At 44.6% G+C, this 16,547-nt stretch overlaps 1 protein-coding gene across 1 annotated transcript in view; it reads right to left on the bottom strand.

Moving 5' to 3' along the window:
* SPON1 (spondin 1) overlaps positions 1 to 16,326 on the bottom strand; it is a 274,024-nt gene extending 257,698 nt beyond the window's left edge. The window contains exons 1-2 of the mRNA XM_035118396.3: positions 15,430 to 16,326; positions 5,023 to 5,129 (exon numbers count right to left, since the gene is read on the bottom strand). Coding sequence (XP_034974287.1) covers positions 5,023 to 5,129; positions 15,430 to 15,679 — 357 coding nt within the window. The 5' untranslated portion in view covers positions 15,680 to 16,326. The remainder of the gene's footprint in view (positions 1 to 5,022; positions 5,130 to 15,429) is intronic.
* Positions 16,327 to 16,547: the final 221 nt, after the last annotated feature.

A 16,547-nucleotide genomic window follows, 5' to 3' on the forward strand; every position in this document is an offset into this window, starting at 1 on the left:
ACAAACACCTCAGGTTACAAACACTTCGGGTTACAGACTCTGCTAACCTGGAAGTAGTACCTCAGGTTAATAACTTTACCTCAGGATGAGAACCGAAATTGCATGGTGGCGGCAGCAGGAGGCCCATTAGCTAAAAGTGGTACCTCAGGTTAAGAACAGTTCCAGATTAAGAACGGACCTCTGGAACGAATTAAGTTCATAACCAGAGGTACCACTGTATAACAACAATGACTTCAGTCACCATTTCAAAATATCAAAACATTCTACATTAAAAACATATATCAAATTTTAGTTTGAATCTGTATTTAAAGCAACATTCCCCCAAAACACCCCTGTATGGTACTATGCAAGGGATGAGTTGTGCTTTGCACCAATGCTGGAATAGCTGATCTTATGAGGTGCCGCCTCAGCTCTGCACAGCTGTGTCGGAATTGAGGCACTCAGCATCCCAGTTCAACAACAGTGGCACAAACCTTTGCTTGCACTGCTGCAGCAAAACCTGCCCATGGGAGCTGGGCAGCTTGGAAGTTTTTTGTTTTTGCTTTTTTAAATTAAAAAAAAAACCCTGTACAAAAGCTGCTTTCAAAATAGTGGCATCACCTCATGACTAGAGGCCTGGCATAATCCTAATGCAGCGTTTATGAACTCTCGTTTTTCACCCAGCTAGTGGCACACAGGGCAACTATAATGCAAAGCTACACATTAGTGAAGCTGATACTTGAATCTTTAATGAACGCAGGCATTACAGGCAGGTGTTAGCTCTACAAAGAGCACTTAATAGAGTGTTTGCAGGTGGAAGGACAATGAGTTCTCTTTCATGCCCCCAAAAAATGAATTTAGCTATTCAAAAACTTTCGAAATATTCATCTGCCAATTAAAATGCTGATTTCAGCTTCTAAGCGGTATAATAAAACTAATTAAATAGCTTAATAATTATCCCTCCGCTGAGATCCATGAGGCATTTGCTGATATTTAGAAAATTCAATTTTCTGCCAACTCTCATCAAAAGTTCAAAATTCTTGCCTACTTCTGCAAAGTGAAGGGATGTTTTTACTGGATTTTTTTAAACAAAAAACAAAAAAACTTGCTGGTCTGATGCTGAAAAAGTTAGGCCTGGAGCCCAGACCCTTGTAAAAACCTCTTTTTCTTGTCAATGCTGAAAAGTTAATTGGAAATTAGCTACAATAGGACATTAATGGTGGGAATGCGCCCAACTGTGGAAAGAAGAAAATAACCCCTTTTTTATTGTAAAGGAGAAATTATAATTAAGTTACAGGAAATGATCCACACTAATTTTTATTTGCTATGATTTGTGTGATGACCTAGCTCAAAACTTTTTCTAGTCTTCCTAAACTGCCCTGTTAAATTCACAATTTGAATTTTGAATATTGCTGTTTCATACAATTTCCATGCTGTTCCTTGTCTTTTGCCACTCATTAGACCAGCAACCTTTTTCAGCAGTGGGCCAGTCCACCATCCCTCAGACCATGTGGTGGGCCAGACTATTTTTTGGGGGGGGGGGGAATGAACAAATTCCTATGCCCCTCAAATAACCCAGAGATGCATTTTATATAAAAGCACACATTCTACTCATGTAAAAACACCCTGATTCCCGGACTGTCCACGGGCCAGATTTAGAAGGTGATTGGGCCTCATCTGGCCCACGGGCCTTAGGTTGCATTAGACCTATATCCCTCAGTATATTAAAAATGGTATTTCTGAACTTACTTTGGGACGTGAGACTGTCAGGTTGTCATACACCAAGCTAGATCATATTTCCCAATATTTTCCAGCCCTACCTCAGTACCGAATTAGTGGAGCAAGCCCTTCTGGCTTGCACTTATAAAGACTTGAGGAATGAGATTATCACCCCTCTTTTATTGTTCATTCCGGGTTGCCCAATCACTGCCACAGTGTCCTTTCTCTTGGCAGATCAAGATGAGCAGTTGACAGCAAAAGCTGCAAGGTTATTAGCTGGGACAATCAGAATAAGATCCACTATTCGACTATTGATTCAACACCCTAAAAAGTATTTTATATAATTGACTTTTTCCCTATTCTTTGTATATCCTATTGTTGTTTTATTGTTATGGCCGATGGCAGACGCAAATAAAGATTCATTCATTCATTTCCAGCCCTACCTCAAGATGACAAGGATTGAACCAAGGACCTTTGATCTGCAAGGCAGCTGCACTATTTCAGGGTTTGGGGAGATGGAAAACATTCCTGTTTTCCTGAAGAAACCGCCCAAAAGAGAGGAGGAGGTGTCACAACTGTGAGCAAGCAGGTGAGAGGCAGGGAGGTGGCCTGGCACTCAGATGCAAATCTGCCCCCTCTAGAGCGTCAGCCCTTCTGCTGCTGCACTTAATAAGGGCAGACTAAGAAGGTATTAGAAACCAAAATCTGCACCCCCACGTCAAGTTGCCTCTCATATACAGTCAGACCTCTGATTGAGTTCGCTTCATGTTGCGGATTTTCGGGTTGATGTCATTAGACTGGGAAGAACATAAGGTAAGTTGGGTGGGATGTTATAGAGAGGGAGGGGCGGGTATGACATAGGAGTGCCCTTTCACATGTCAGGCCCATCTGTTTTTATGTGCAATTCTAATCTTACATACATATATAGGCTGCAGATATGAAAAACCAAAGAGTCCATCCAAATAGATTGAAGGCAGGAACACCAGCACGTTCAATACACTCCATGTGTTTCTAAATTCTGCATTAGCAGAAAAGGAGCTTACAAACAGGGGACAATGAGTTTATTTTCACTGTCAGTTTCCTAGTGGCTCTCCAGAATGTGTTTGATATGTTTTTTTTCTAAAATGCTTAAGCCCATGTCACAGAATGGTAAACCTGTAAGAATACTAAATCTGCAAGAATAGTAATCCTATTCTCGTTTGGCAAACTCCATATTATTAACAGTGGATAATATTGTTATCAAGCAGAGAGTGCTTATTTTTCTGCTTAAACATCCTCAGCTGAAAGTTTCAGCAAAAATTGAGCTGCATGACTCAGTACAGATGTCTGTGAAGTATGAAAATGATCTGCGTTAAACAAACAACAACAAAAAACCACCCCAGGCACAATAAAAGTTAAGATTATGTATTTTATAGGATCACAACTGCTGGATTGATTGCACAAGATATAAACACTTCAATGAGCAAAGAATTAAGCTGAAAATGGACAAAGAGGAATTTATGTTGCCCCATACATTCTCTAAATCAGTGGTCCTCAACCTTGGGCCTCCAGATGTTTTTGGCCTACAACTCCCATGATCCCTAGCTAGCAGGACCAGTGGTCAGGGATGATGGGAATTGTAGTGTCAAAACATCTGGAGGCCCAAGGTTGAGGACCACTGCTCTAAATGATAGAGTTGAGCCTTGACACTTCACTTATCAGTCGGGGTCACGGAGGGGGCGAGGTGGAGAATTCAGCAAAATGACAATATGGTGTGCTATGATCAGGTAGGAAGTGAGGGAACCTGCAGGACCATGTGCTTGCTGGATACCAGGGAGGAACAGAAAGCCTCTTACCTTCCCAGAAATGCTGCTTCCAGTTTAGCAAAGAGCATTGCATGAGAAAAGTTATCCCAAATTCAGAAGAGTTTCTCAATTTAGGCAAGCCAAACTGTGTAACAGGTTACATAAGGTCATTCCCAAGACTTTTGTATGGCCCACTGGATTTATACACTGTATTTTCCATATTGATATTCTGAAGCACAAATCAATGATACATTGAAAACTTCTGAAAGCTCTTGCATAACTGGTTAAGGAACATGAAGCAGAAGGTAGGAATAAATGGACAGTTTTCCCAATGGACAGATGTAGAAAGTGAAGCCCACAAGGAACCTGTGTTCTTTAAACTTCTTCATTCATGATTTAGAGTTAGGAGTAGGCAGAGAGGCAGTAAAGTCTGCTGATGATATCAGTTGTTCAAGGTGGTTAAAACGAAAAGGGATTGCAAGCAGCTCGGAAAGGATTTCTCCAAACTAGGTGAATGGGCAGTAAAATGTCAAATACAATTCAGTGTATGAAAGGGTAAAGTTGTGGCACATAAATCCTAATTTCACATATATGTTCATGCAGTCTGAACTGGAAGCTCTTGACCAATTGAATGAAATGCTGAGGAAATTCCTACAGGTAGAAAATTCCCAAGTTCAGAGGAGGTCAACAAGAGCAACAGTGGTCTCACTAAGTCAGTGTAATTGATAAATATAATCTTTCTAGCAGTACAGATGCAAAAACAATATTCCTTCCTAACTTGAACTTGCTGTTTTTATTTGCTTTTTAGTTCATGAACTATTAGGGAACATGAAAGTCATGTGATTAATGATTTCTGGTAAACTCAAGGGCTCCAGGACAAAGCAGACCAGATTGCAGTTCGCTAAAGCACATTTCAGTAAGACAAAACTGCCACCCTATGCATACCGTAATTATTTAGGCATAAACCCCAGTGAACTAAGTGAGACCTACTTCCAAGTGATGATGACTAGATTCAAACTACATAGCTATCAAAATGCCACCATGTTAAAATAATATCTGCTAGTCTGGAAAAAGGAATGTAGACAATAAGAGACCAAGTGCTGGACAAAGTAAACATTGTAAAAATATTTGGAGCTGACTATATTTGTTATGAATAGCTGCATACCAGAGTCAACCTCCAATTTCTTGCAACTTGTCTGTCAAAGTATCTAAGATTGCAATCCTATGCGTACTCAACTTGGAATTAAGTTCCATTGACTTCAGTAGGGCTTACTTCTAAGTAAACATGCCTAAGATTGAGCTATAAGTGTATAAATCCACTGATACTTAAATCCAGCCAACTTAACAGTACATGCCGAAATCTTTTCCTGTAGAAATCTGATCTTTAGCTGGAGTTGCAAAGCTTATCCCATGCCTGCAACTACAGAGATATTGATATCAACACAAATAGATTATGTTGTTTTGTACAGTATCCATCCTGCTGTGAAATAACTATCCAGACAGACACTCTGAAGGTGAAGTTCAAGAGCCAGCTACTCACCTGAAAAGTCCCTGCGTGGTCTTCTTCTTTCTCTCCCTCTTTGCCCTCTTTCAAAGCAATCAGTGTGAATCCACGAAAATAAGCTGGAGTGGCAGCGGAAAGTGTTACTGGGGGCAAAAAGGCAGGAAAATAAGACTTTTAAAATGAGTTTGTTTCTACAGAGCTTTTTAACAAGATACTTTAGACAATACTTTTTTGCAGTGGGTGGTGGCGGGCTTCAGTCATGGCCCTGCCAGTGGGATCCCTTCACCCGAAGGAAACAGGGCATGCAAACAGTGAATTCTCTTAGACTGCTTATGATCTTCTTGGATATTCTGTGGAAAGTGGAAATGGTAGTGCTGTTTGAGGCCCCTCTACTGGACTTGGGGCCCTGGAAAATGTCCACATCTACCACCTCCTGGAGCCAACCTTGATCTTGGCGAACACTGGGCTAACTTTTACTTACAGTCATACCTCGGGTTACAGACACTTCAGGTTGCGTCTTTTTAGGTTGCGTCCCGCGCCGAACCCAGAAGTATCAGAATGGGTTACTTCCGGATTTCGGCAATCGTGCTTTGCACATGTGTAGAAGTGCCGAATCGTGACCCGCTCGTGCGCAGACGTGGCGCTGCGGGTTGCAAATGCTGCGGGTTGCAAACGTGCTTCCCACACAGATCATGTTCGCAACCCAAACGTCCACTGTAATGGTAGAAGACCAGCCATCATTTCTTAATAATGCTTTTATATATGCATATTACATACTTAACAGTGTTTCAAAATACTTTATGTACTTTTTAAAAAAATCTTTACAAGAACACCATAAAGTCAATCAACACTATTATCCCTATAATTCAGATGGGGGCTGTGGCAGCTGAGAATGGCTGTAGTTCTTTCACAGAAGAAGCAACGTTTAAAGTGCTAACTTCCTGGTTGGCACTGATCTCCCACAGTGAGCTGGAAGTGGAATTAAAACTGTGGTTCCATACAGCAGTTAATGCAGCTCTCTTGTTCCTTGTAACAATCCTACATTCCTGCAAAGCAAGCATACTAAGGAGTGAATCCACTGTTTGTGTGAAGGCTTCATATTCTAGAAAGTATGCTTAACTCGCATTCAAATAAACACTCCAAATAAACACTCCATGGGAGAGGAGGTAGCTGTGCCCAGGCATTCCCCCCTCTTGACCCGAAGTGTTCCCCAAGGCTCAATCTCTGTAAAAGGCCCTCCAGCCCCGCCATATGGCAGGAATGTAAGGACGAGAGATAAAACCCCAGGATTCCTTTAACGGAATACTTCTATATGGAGCACAGTTAAGAAGAGGGTAGGCATGTAGATGCCACACCCCTCCTCCAACCAAATTAATTAACCAAAAGCCTAACTGCCAACCTAACAAGTTGTGATGATTTGCTAAGCAGTAGGCAAAAACCAAATGGCAAAGCCAATCAGCCAGATGACAAAATTCCTACTGGGCTCCTTCAACAGGCGACCCCGTGACAGGCAAAGCACTTAATAATAATAAGTTGCATTACTGAAATAAATGCACTTTTCGATGATATTCAAATTTCCGAGTTTCACCTGTACTTGTATTGATAGTTCTGGTTTTGATTCCTTTCCAAATGATTCCTTCCATTAAATTTTCTTTTTCATTACTACAAGAGATCAGAATCAATATTTCCTGACAGCTGTTTACTTTGACCTCTTTCCTTAGTTTCAGCCACTTCAGAAACTACAGATGATTTTGTTTTTAGGGGGATTCATTTCCTTTTCCTTTCACTAAAGACTTCACTTTAAAACAAAATAACATCTAGTGGCAGCCTCCACACTTTCTCATGCTTACAAATAAGCCCAGCTGAGAACGTCATGGGGCTTTCAGAAAGGATAGTCACCCAGGAAGTGCAGACCATGGAGGAGATGAAAGAAAGGTCACTCACGAACACCCCATGGTCACCTTGAAACCGAGGCAAGCTCAACAAAAAACCTACCCCTCATCTATGAAAAATCCAGTGAAATTTTCTTTCTCCTTTGCTAATTTCCACATGCAGTTCATTTTCTCATTGACAGAGAATGGTTGGGAAAAGCACGTGGGGGAAAAAAATCACCACATAAAAGTAATGTAGAGTAGACCCATTAAAATCAATGAGCTTGACTAAGTTATGCCCATTAATTTCAATAGGTCTATTCTGAGCAAATCTTAGTGGAATATCACCCCTGAAAACAAGTACAATCTCTGTAGAAGCTAAACTCAGCAAACAGAATTAGTATGTTATGGCAGTGGTTCATTAGGTCAATATCCATTTCCACCCCTTCTTGTATAAATCCCTTCTTAGTTAGTAGGATTCACATTTGTTCCTCCTACAGAGAAATGTGATGGGATCACAGCTACACAGATAAATGCTTAATTCCCTTCCTTTATACAACAAAGCCACAGTAGCACTGACTAATGCAAAGCTAGGCAAAATGTCAAAAGTGCATTGCCGAAGGGAATGGATCTCTCTCCCCACATTTTTTTCCTACTCTGTACTAAACAATGTACTTCAGTTTTCATATTGCTTTTTCAGAAGAGGCCACAATAAACCAAAATGTCACATCAAATTGCCAATGGGGAGTTGTTTGTTGGCTACTTTTTAGGCAGGGGAGGACCCACTTTGAAATAAAACTAAAACATTTTCTGTGGATAAAATTACTTGGGAATTCCCTGCAGGCTGATTGCATAATGCTTAACTAAACTGGTTGCAGATCACAGTTTATTCTATTTAAAAGAATGTATACAGTGGAGAATTCAAACCAGTGTTCAACTCTCTGATGGAACTAGTGTATTATTCCAGTTTAACACAAACCAATAAAAGGGAATCTTCAGTACAATCTATTCTTTTCCCTGCTTATGGGAATAATGTTATGTGTTCTCATTTTAGTATTCTCTTTCATGAGTAGGTGAGCATCTAGTGCTCATGATTTATATGGCAAGCCTCCTAATTTTATCATATCGCAGAAGCAGTGCTACAGCCTTCCAGTCATTTGACTACACGAGTCTCCTAGTTATTAGCCCCCCGTCCCATTTCCCTAGTTCTCCTGGTTATAGGGCAAAATCTGAATACATGAATACTTAAATCAAACAAATACTTGCAGTGTATCCATACTTAAAAGTTTCTGCGTTTGATAGTAATGCTGTGTTCTTTTTAAACGCCTGACTCACAGCTACAAACTAGCAATTATTATTTCCATCCATGTACTCTTGTATAAAATCATGCCAGTATGTAATCAAGAGAAAAGGGCATTGCCACTGATGCAGCACCCAAATTGGGAACAGTTTGTCAACTATAATTTCTAATAGGGTTTCTACAATAACCTCTATCTCACAACCCCCAACCCCACAATATAACTTCAAGCAATTAGGCCAATTGGTGGTTTTCCCTAGGATAAGTCCCATCTTAATAATTTCAGTGGAACTTACTCCCAGCCAAGTATGCATAGGATTGCAGCCTAAGCCATACACAACCCACCAGCCCTGCATGATGGCTTGGCCAGTGCTTGGCAAGGCAACCCTCCTAGTATCCCCACCCACCCACCCACCCACCCACCCACCCTTAGGTAGATTTATCAAGCCCCTTGTGAACTGCAAATCTAAATTAATGTTCTGTGTCTCTCTTGGTGAATTACAAATTTATGCATGTAAAGTAAAATGTGTCAAACCTTCCAGATCATGTATTTTATTTATTGTATTCATTTCTTGCTCTTCCTTTAGAGAAGGGCTATCATGAGAAACCCACTTCTCTGATATCCATTCAGGTAATAATAATTAGGCACCCCAGCACCTAAGGGTACGGTGGAACTCCAGGCCTTCTTGGGACTATCATGCCTTCTTACCCCACAAGGCAGACTGTTAGACAAGTGGGCCCCGTGTGTGTGGGGGCAGCACCAGGAGGCCATGTTCCAAGCAGTCAAAGATCTGCTTGTCTCGGTCCTGGCGCACTTTGATGAGAGGTTGCCAGTGGTGCTGGCATGCAATGCCTCACCCTATGGCGTCGGCGTTGTACTAGGCCACCAACTTCCGGACAGAAGAGGGGTGCCGGTGGCTTACTTTTCCTAGACCCTCTCCACAGCCGAAAGGAACTATTCACAAATAGACAAAGAGGGCCTGGCAATCGTGAAGGGAGTAAAGAAATTTCACAATTTCTTGTATGAGTGCCCCTTTACTGTGGTGACCGACCACAAGCCGCTGTGTGGGCCTATTTGCCCCGAGAAGCAGACCCTTCAAGTACTGTCCCATCTGTCACCCCGTGTCCTCAGGTGGTCAGTTTTCCTCACCAGCTACCAGTATACACTGGTCCACCAACCCGGGAAGGTGATGGGCCACGTGGATGCCCTCAACAGACTGCCACTACCTGAGACCCACCCCAACCCAGCACCCATACATGAGGTCATGAGCCTGGAACAGCTTCCTGACCACCCCATTCAGGTGCCATGAAGGACAGGGTCATCTCCTGGGTCCTGGACTGGGTGCGGTGGGGATGGCCCAGTAGCAACCCCGGGTCAGAATTTGCGGGCTATACGACCCGCAAACATGAACTATCAGCCCACAAGGGTTGCCTGTTATGGGGAAGCAGGGTGGTCATTCCCCAGCCTCTTCGCCAAAAGGCCCTCACAGCCCTACACGAAACACACCCAGGGGTAGTGAGAATGAAGGCCCTTGCAAGGAGCTATGTGTGGTGGCCAGGAATCGACGGGGAGATAGAGGCCTGGGTTAAATACTGCCAGACCTGCCAGGAGTCCCGCCCAGATCCCCCGAGCGCGTGGTCCCAACTGCATGTGGACTTTGCTGGCCGCTTCCAGGGAAGGACATTCTTCATACTCCAAATGTCTGGAGGTTGCCCAGGTACCATCCACTTCCACAGCTGCGGCCATCCGAGTACTACGTAGGCTGATCGCAACCCACGGGCTCCCTGACACCCTCGTCTTGAACAACGGAACAGCATTCACGTCACAGGAGTTCCAGACTTTGCAACGCAAAACACCATCTGCCATGCATGATTGGTGCCATTCCACCCCGCCACCAATGGCCAAGCAGACCACCATGGTGCGGACCACCAAGAATGCCCTCCACCGCATGACGCAAGGGGACTGGGAGTACCACCTCACTGCATTTCTCTTAGCCCAGCATAGCACCCCCAGCACAACAACCGGCCGGAGCCCAGAGGAACTACTCATGGGCCGGTGTCTCACAACAAGACTGGACCACCTTCACCCCGACAGGGCCCATGGTGATGCAGCAGTGGGGGAAGGTAGGAATCTCCAGACCTTCCAGACCCACGACCCAGTGGATGCAAAGAACTTCAGGGTGGGCCCAGCATGGGTACCCGCCACAGTCTCCAGGGCGACCAGCCCTGTGTCGTATGAGGTGCTAATGGGGGGGGGGGGCAAGCCTGGCACTGCCACTGCGATCAACTACAGTGACGATTCCCAGGGGGAAACCGCAAGGAGGGCTGGACAGAGGAATCCCAAGGGGATAGCAGAAGGGTGAGGCCCATAGAGCAGGAGGATCGGGTAAGGGAGGCAGAACTAGGAAGTCCAGAGGTGACCCCCAAGGTCGAGCAGCCACAGGAACCAGAACCACGACCAAGTGGACCAGCGGCACCTGACCCAACGGCCCTGTCACAGCCAGCAGCCCCGGAACAAGAGCCAAAACCAGGAACCCCTACTGAGAGACACTTGAGGCCACAACGCATACATAGGTGACCAGCATACCTCAACGACTACGAATGCTAACCTTCTGAGTGCAACGGGAACTTAGAGGGGAGGGGTGTTATGTACTACGCTTGGATCCTAGAACAAGTGGGATCCTAGAATGCAACAACTGATTGGCTTGCAGGAGAAGACCAATCAGGCTCCAGGAGGATGTTAATCAGCCAATCAGATGGGACTCATTGTGTAAATAATGTATATAAAAGCCTGAGGTTTTTTTTGGGGGGGGGGCAATTCAATCACTGTTTTACAAGCTGCAATAAAGAGCATGAAGTCACTACAGGACTCCGAGTATATTTCACTCCCGAATGCCAAAAACCTGGAAGTGAGTGTTCCAGTTTTTGAATGTTTTGTTCGGAAGCTGAACATCGTACGTGACTTCTGCTTGAGTGCAGGAAGCTCCTGCAGCCAATCTGAAGCTGTGCCTTGGTTTTTGAACAGTTTCAGGAGTCAAACAGACTTCTGGAAGGGATTGTGTTCGGGAACCAAGATGCCACTGTATATGCAAATTTGGCAGCTCTGTGAGACAGGACTAGAACAGAAATGGTAAGCTTGTAAAAAAGCAAAGATCAGGAATTGTTTGTTACAATTCCTGTTTATTACAATTATTATGTATTCTAGTTTCAGGAGGGCAGGGTTCAATCTGCAGCCATATTTTAACGCTTTTTACCTGCAATCATGAAACAAAAAATGTGTTTCTAAACTATTGCCAAGAGTGTCAAAGTTTTAGCAGGCAGAGTGTTAGGAAAACACCTACACTCATGATGCTAAAAAGAAAATCAAAAGAGCTGGCAACAACTTCCTCTGCCACTTAACTGAAAGAATTGAGAGAGCTACCTTGGATACGGCAGGCAAGAGGATAACGGGGACCCAAATGCAGACTTCACAGCACAATCATATGCATATTTAATTTGCTTGAGCATAAGTCCCACTGTGTTCAGTTGCCTGCACTCCCAGTTACATGTACATAACATTGTAGCCTTAGACCTTTGTCATGCTTCAGACAAAGGAAGATCTGAGAGGTCGAGGAACAGGCAGAGAAGGAACTTTCCTACCTTACCTCCTCATGCTCTCAGCTGAAGACAACTCTTTTAGGTTTATCTCATCTCTCCTATTGCTTCTGGAACAATGCAATCACTGCAGATACCACATAAAGCAGGCACCCCCAAACTTCAGCCCTCCAGATGTTTTGGACTACAATTCCCATCGTCCCTGACCACTGGTCCTCTTAGCTAGGGATCAAGGGAGTTGTAGGCCAAAACAAAACATCTGGAGGGCCGCAGTTTGGGGATGCCTGACATAAAGCATATATATGCACTGCATTTAAATAGAAGTTTAAATGGCTATCCACACCCCACCCTCGAATCCCAGCGAATGTATTTGGGTGAGAATGCTAAAATAAATCAAGTACACTTGGTGAATGCTGCTCTTGCAAGTTTTGTTGTGTTTTTGACAGGAAGGAGGCTTTTCTCATCCTCACAAAATTATTTCAGTGGCCCTTTACATATTGCCTCCAAAGAAGTGTAAGAAGGAGAACAAACTAGATGGGAGACAGTGTTGCCTAAAATATGCACCCACTAATTATATGAATAATTGCTTTGCTTTTGGTAAAAAAAAATGAGGTGCTGGTACTCATATTCTGATAAAAGTGTCATGGGTGCCAACAGAAAATGGCTGCCATGCACGGCAAAGAAAGAGGTCATGGTACTGTACTGGTGGGTACTGTTACAGAAAAAGCCATATGTATAGGTGCAAATTTAGAAACAATGAGTATAACTTAAATAGAAATACAATACATATAATGATACTAGGGAAGGCTAGATAGCACATGTGCCTGCTTAGTCTGCTGTCCAGATGCTAACTGTCGATGGGCAATTCCTAGGCCCTGTCTGCTCTCCCCCGTTTAATGGTTCTTTATCTTTAAGAGTTTCAAATAAAGGGGTGCCTTCTGTCAAGTAGGACATATGGCCACCCTCCTCAGAAAGGACAAAAGGCACCACGGAACACTGACAGTTGTTTTACAAGCTGCACCTTTCCACATGTGGCCATTTTTTTTCTACCCTCCACGTGACAGAATCCCTTTTGAGCCCATGAATGCAAACAGGGCAGCACAGATTATCAACATGCCCTGAACATATGCTAGTAAAGAGAGAACTGTGTGGTGAACTCTTCTGCAGGAACATTTTCCAGACACACCCTGCCACGTGGAGACTGAACGATTGGCCAAAGGGGAAAATCAGTAGTGTGAACCATCTGCTAAGCGGGGAAACAACTTGTCCCAAGTTCCAGGCCGCCCTGTGATATTTTGCTGCCTAAGGTGGAGCGGCAAAGGGTGGCCTCCACCAAGACAAAGTGGACCTGAGGCACAAAATCCCACAAGCACCTCTTCATCGCCCTGGCAGCACATATCCAACAATAATCAATTAAATAACCAACAAGGCATCTGTCTGAAGTGGCCACCTCCCTCTGCCAGCTCTGCCATGTGTTGATTCCTCTCTCTGCAAAAGTGTGAATCTTATTCCCATGGTTAGAAACCACCTCACACCCTGTGCTCATCCACAGAGAAGGAGCAGTTGTGAAGAGGAAAATCATGCTTGCTCTTTCTGTTTGAAGAACAGCTCCAGGTGGCAAACCCTTCTACCAGAAACCCCACACAGTGACAAAAACAGGTAAGAAAACAGACTAAGGATTTGGCACCAGGAGGTTCTTCCTCTCCCCCACTAATGCTCTCAGTCCCTGTTAACATCATTTGCTGAATCTTTGGCTATAACTCAGCTGTCTTTCTCAGCATCTTCTGCACAGTTTTTCTTGCTTCCTGGTAATTTATAGGCAGCAAAGCCTCAGTTTGTCCTTAATTAATCAGCTTTGCCTCTTACACAGATTTTGTTCAGATAAGACAGATATTTTCTAAGATCACTGTTATTACCCTTTTTAAAAAATACTGAGTCTAGGAAGGATTTTTTTTCCAGACTGTGTGATGTCATTTCATGTTGCATGAGAGAGACTTGTTAAATTCTTGTGACAGTTAATAAAAATAAAGCTAAGTGACAACATTAAACTGCTGTAGGAAACAGAAAGTTATACTTACAACATTTTCTCATGCTCCTCCCTTCTGGCTAAGTTTTAGGAGGATCTGGAATAATTTAGCTTTGAAAACTACAAGTAATGTGTGCTAAATTTCCAGTGTCACATCCTCTAATGAGCCAGAGATCAGAATCCGAAAACTTTTACCACTCGTAAATGTGTATGTAAATGATTATTTGATTGCATTCTGCTGGCAAAAACTTCATATTTCCTCCAAGTTTGTTCTGGAAGTTTATTTGAAAGTCTATTTTCCCCTCCAGTTCCAAGAAACAAAAAACCCTTCTTGGCAACTAAAAACAATACTCTGTAGAACTTTTCACTGCGCATAATTTTCAAACCTTTGCAAGAATATTTACGGGCCATTAAGAAACCCAATAGGCAGATACTAAGTTGCCTTGGCACAGAAAAGAGTTGCAAACTCAAAGTTTAGCTGGTCACCTGTTCATGGAGAATAATTTAAGGTATGGTGGTCGTTTTACACAGATTCAGCTTTATTTCTTTTATTCAAACCCAAATATTCACAAGTGGATAACATTCCCTTTGCTAAGAATGCAACCCTGTCCGGGTTTGCCTCATGGGAGAAGAAGGATGCTCTTTCACTTACTTTAGCTAAAGGTTGTGGGGGTGGGGGAAGATGCCAACCTCAAAAGTTGGGGCTACTTTAAGGTAACTAGGTTAATGAATTTGGAATGTTAATGACATCTGACACTTTTGCTCAAGGGCGCATTCAAGGTGGACTTAAATATTTTCCCAAAATATTTTAAAATAATAATCATGGGGGGGGTGAACTGCCCTGCTAGGGAAGTTAGATATCATTATCTTAACAAGGATCTGCTGTTCAAGCTGAAAATGTGATTTGTAGATATTTCCCAATTCCCATGTTATAAGGAGACACTCTGATTCTGAGAAAACTATAGGAAACCCCGGAGAAACATTTCGTAGAGTATTCACCCTCGGGACTCTTGCTGCTAGAGACTCTGTTTCCTCCATCCACTTGCCATTCCCCCCCCCCCTTAAACTATTGTTTTCAGCTCCAGAGCTCATCCTAGGTACGGTACTCCTGATTGCATGCAAAGTGCCTTTCTCAGGACAGGAATTAACAAGTAGCATAAAGGCCAAGTCGTTAGCCTGGGACCTAAGCAGAAACTGTGAGGAAAGCTGGTGCCTTTTCTTGGCCCATCTGCTCTCTCGTCCTATTCCTTTTCCTGTCTCACAGCAAGACCACTAGCAGCCTATTGAGTATCTTCTGCCAAGTGAAATAATTTCCAGTCGCAACGCTGGAAAAGTGCAAGGGGCAATTTAGGTAAAAAGAGCAAGTCTGGGTGCTGCGTCGTAGAACAGGGATTCCTTTTACCCCCAGTTAGCATGCATTAATGGGGTGGGGGAGGAGAAAGAGCAACACACACAAACTCGATTTAAAAAAAACACACCGAACAAGTGTTGCTCCCTGTTTGCGTAGCAAAGCAACCCACCCCCCTAAACGGCGTCGTGCATCGCAGCAAGTTGCCTCCGTCCAGAGAAGAAGACTTCCTGCCCCCCCCCCAAAAAAATCCGGGTTAGTTGCCCGACACTTGCTGCGCCCTTTGGAAGCGGCCAGCCCCACTTACCTCTGTAACTGTTTCCGGGCTTGTAGAAATCCGGATCGCCTTCCACGCGGAGGCTAAATTCATTATATCCCTCTCGCCTCGTGCCTTGGGCTCTCAGGATCCGGCTGCAGTAGCCTTCGGATTTGGGGGTTCTCTCTAAGGTCTCGTCCGCGAAGGAAGCGAATGTCACCAAGGGGAAAGCGCACGCCAGCAGCGGCAAGGCTCGCCAGTACCCGGGAGGCTGGCGAGGGGCTGCAGGATCAAGCCCCATCCTGGGGCGCTTTAAAACCCCGACGACAGCAACTTTGCGGGAGGTGGCGGGGAGGGGGGAAGACTCGACAAACGGGCAATGGTTATGGTCTGGCTGGGGCGGCGAAAGAGCAATCAAAATCGCAGCATGGGCAGCTTGAAAGCGAGGGCAAGGGAAAGACACCCCCCTCCCCGCGCGCTCTTCCCCTCTTCTTGTCTCCGGAGAAAGCGAAGCCAGGAGCTAAGCAACGCAGCCTGCGCTCGGCTGCAGCCCGCGATGGGTGCCCGACCCCCCGGCTGCTCCCCCGGTGCGCGGAGGAAAAGCGAGAGAAGGGAGGGAACCGGCTCGATCTCAAGGACCACCGTAGCCGATGCGAAGCAGAGCAGGAGGAGGAGAGGACTGATCTTGCCCAGATCCGAAGTGAAGTGCTGTTTTGTTTCAGACCTTGTGATTAGCAGCTCGGCGATGTTTACTTAGGCAGCCGAGCTCTCTTCGCAGGGGTCGGCGAAATAGCGGAGCAAGGGTGCGTGGGTGGTTGCGCGGCGCCGGCGCCAAGACACACGTGTGTGTGTGTGGTGGGGAGCGTTCCCCACTGGGAGGATCGAACGGGAGGGCTTTGGGAACCGATCACCGAAATCCGTGCCCGAGTCTGTAGGAACTCCGCGGGTGAGAAGGGACAGCGAGGCGGAATGCCCTGCTTAAAAAGCCTCCCCGGGCCAGAGGACCCCTAAGGTAGACGGACACGTGTCAAAGCCGCCCCTACCTCCAAGCCTCCCACGAGGCTTGAAGTTTCCGAAGACAAACTTTGGCAGCATCACGAAGTAGGGGATATGATATGTTATTTCAATGATTTGTCATTATTTATTAAACTTTTAGACCGTCCTTCATT

This window comes from Zootoca vivipara, chromosome 1 (genome assembly GCF_965207765.1).
Source record: "Zootoca vivipara chromosome 1, rZooViv2.hap1.1, whole genome shotgun sequence".
Lineage (NCBI taxonomy): Eukaryota > Metazoa > Chordata > Lepidosauria > Squamata > Lacertidae > Zootoca > Zootoca vivipara.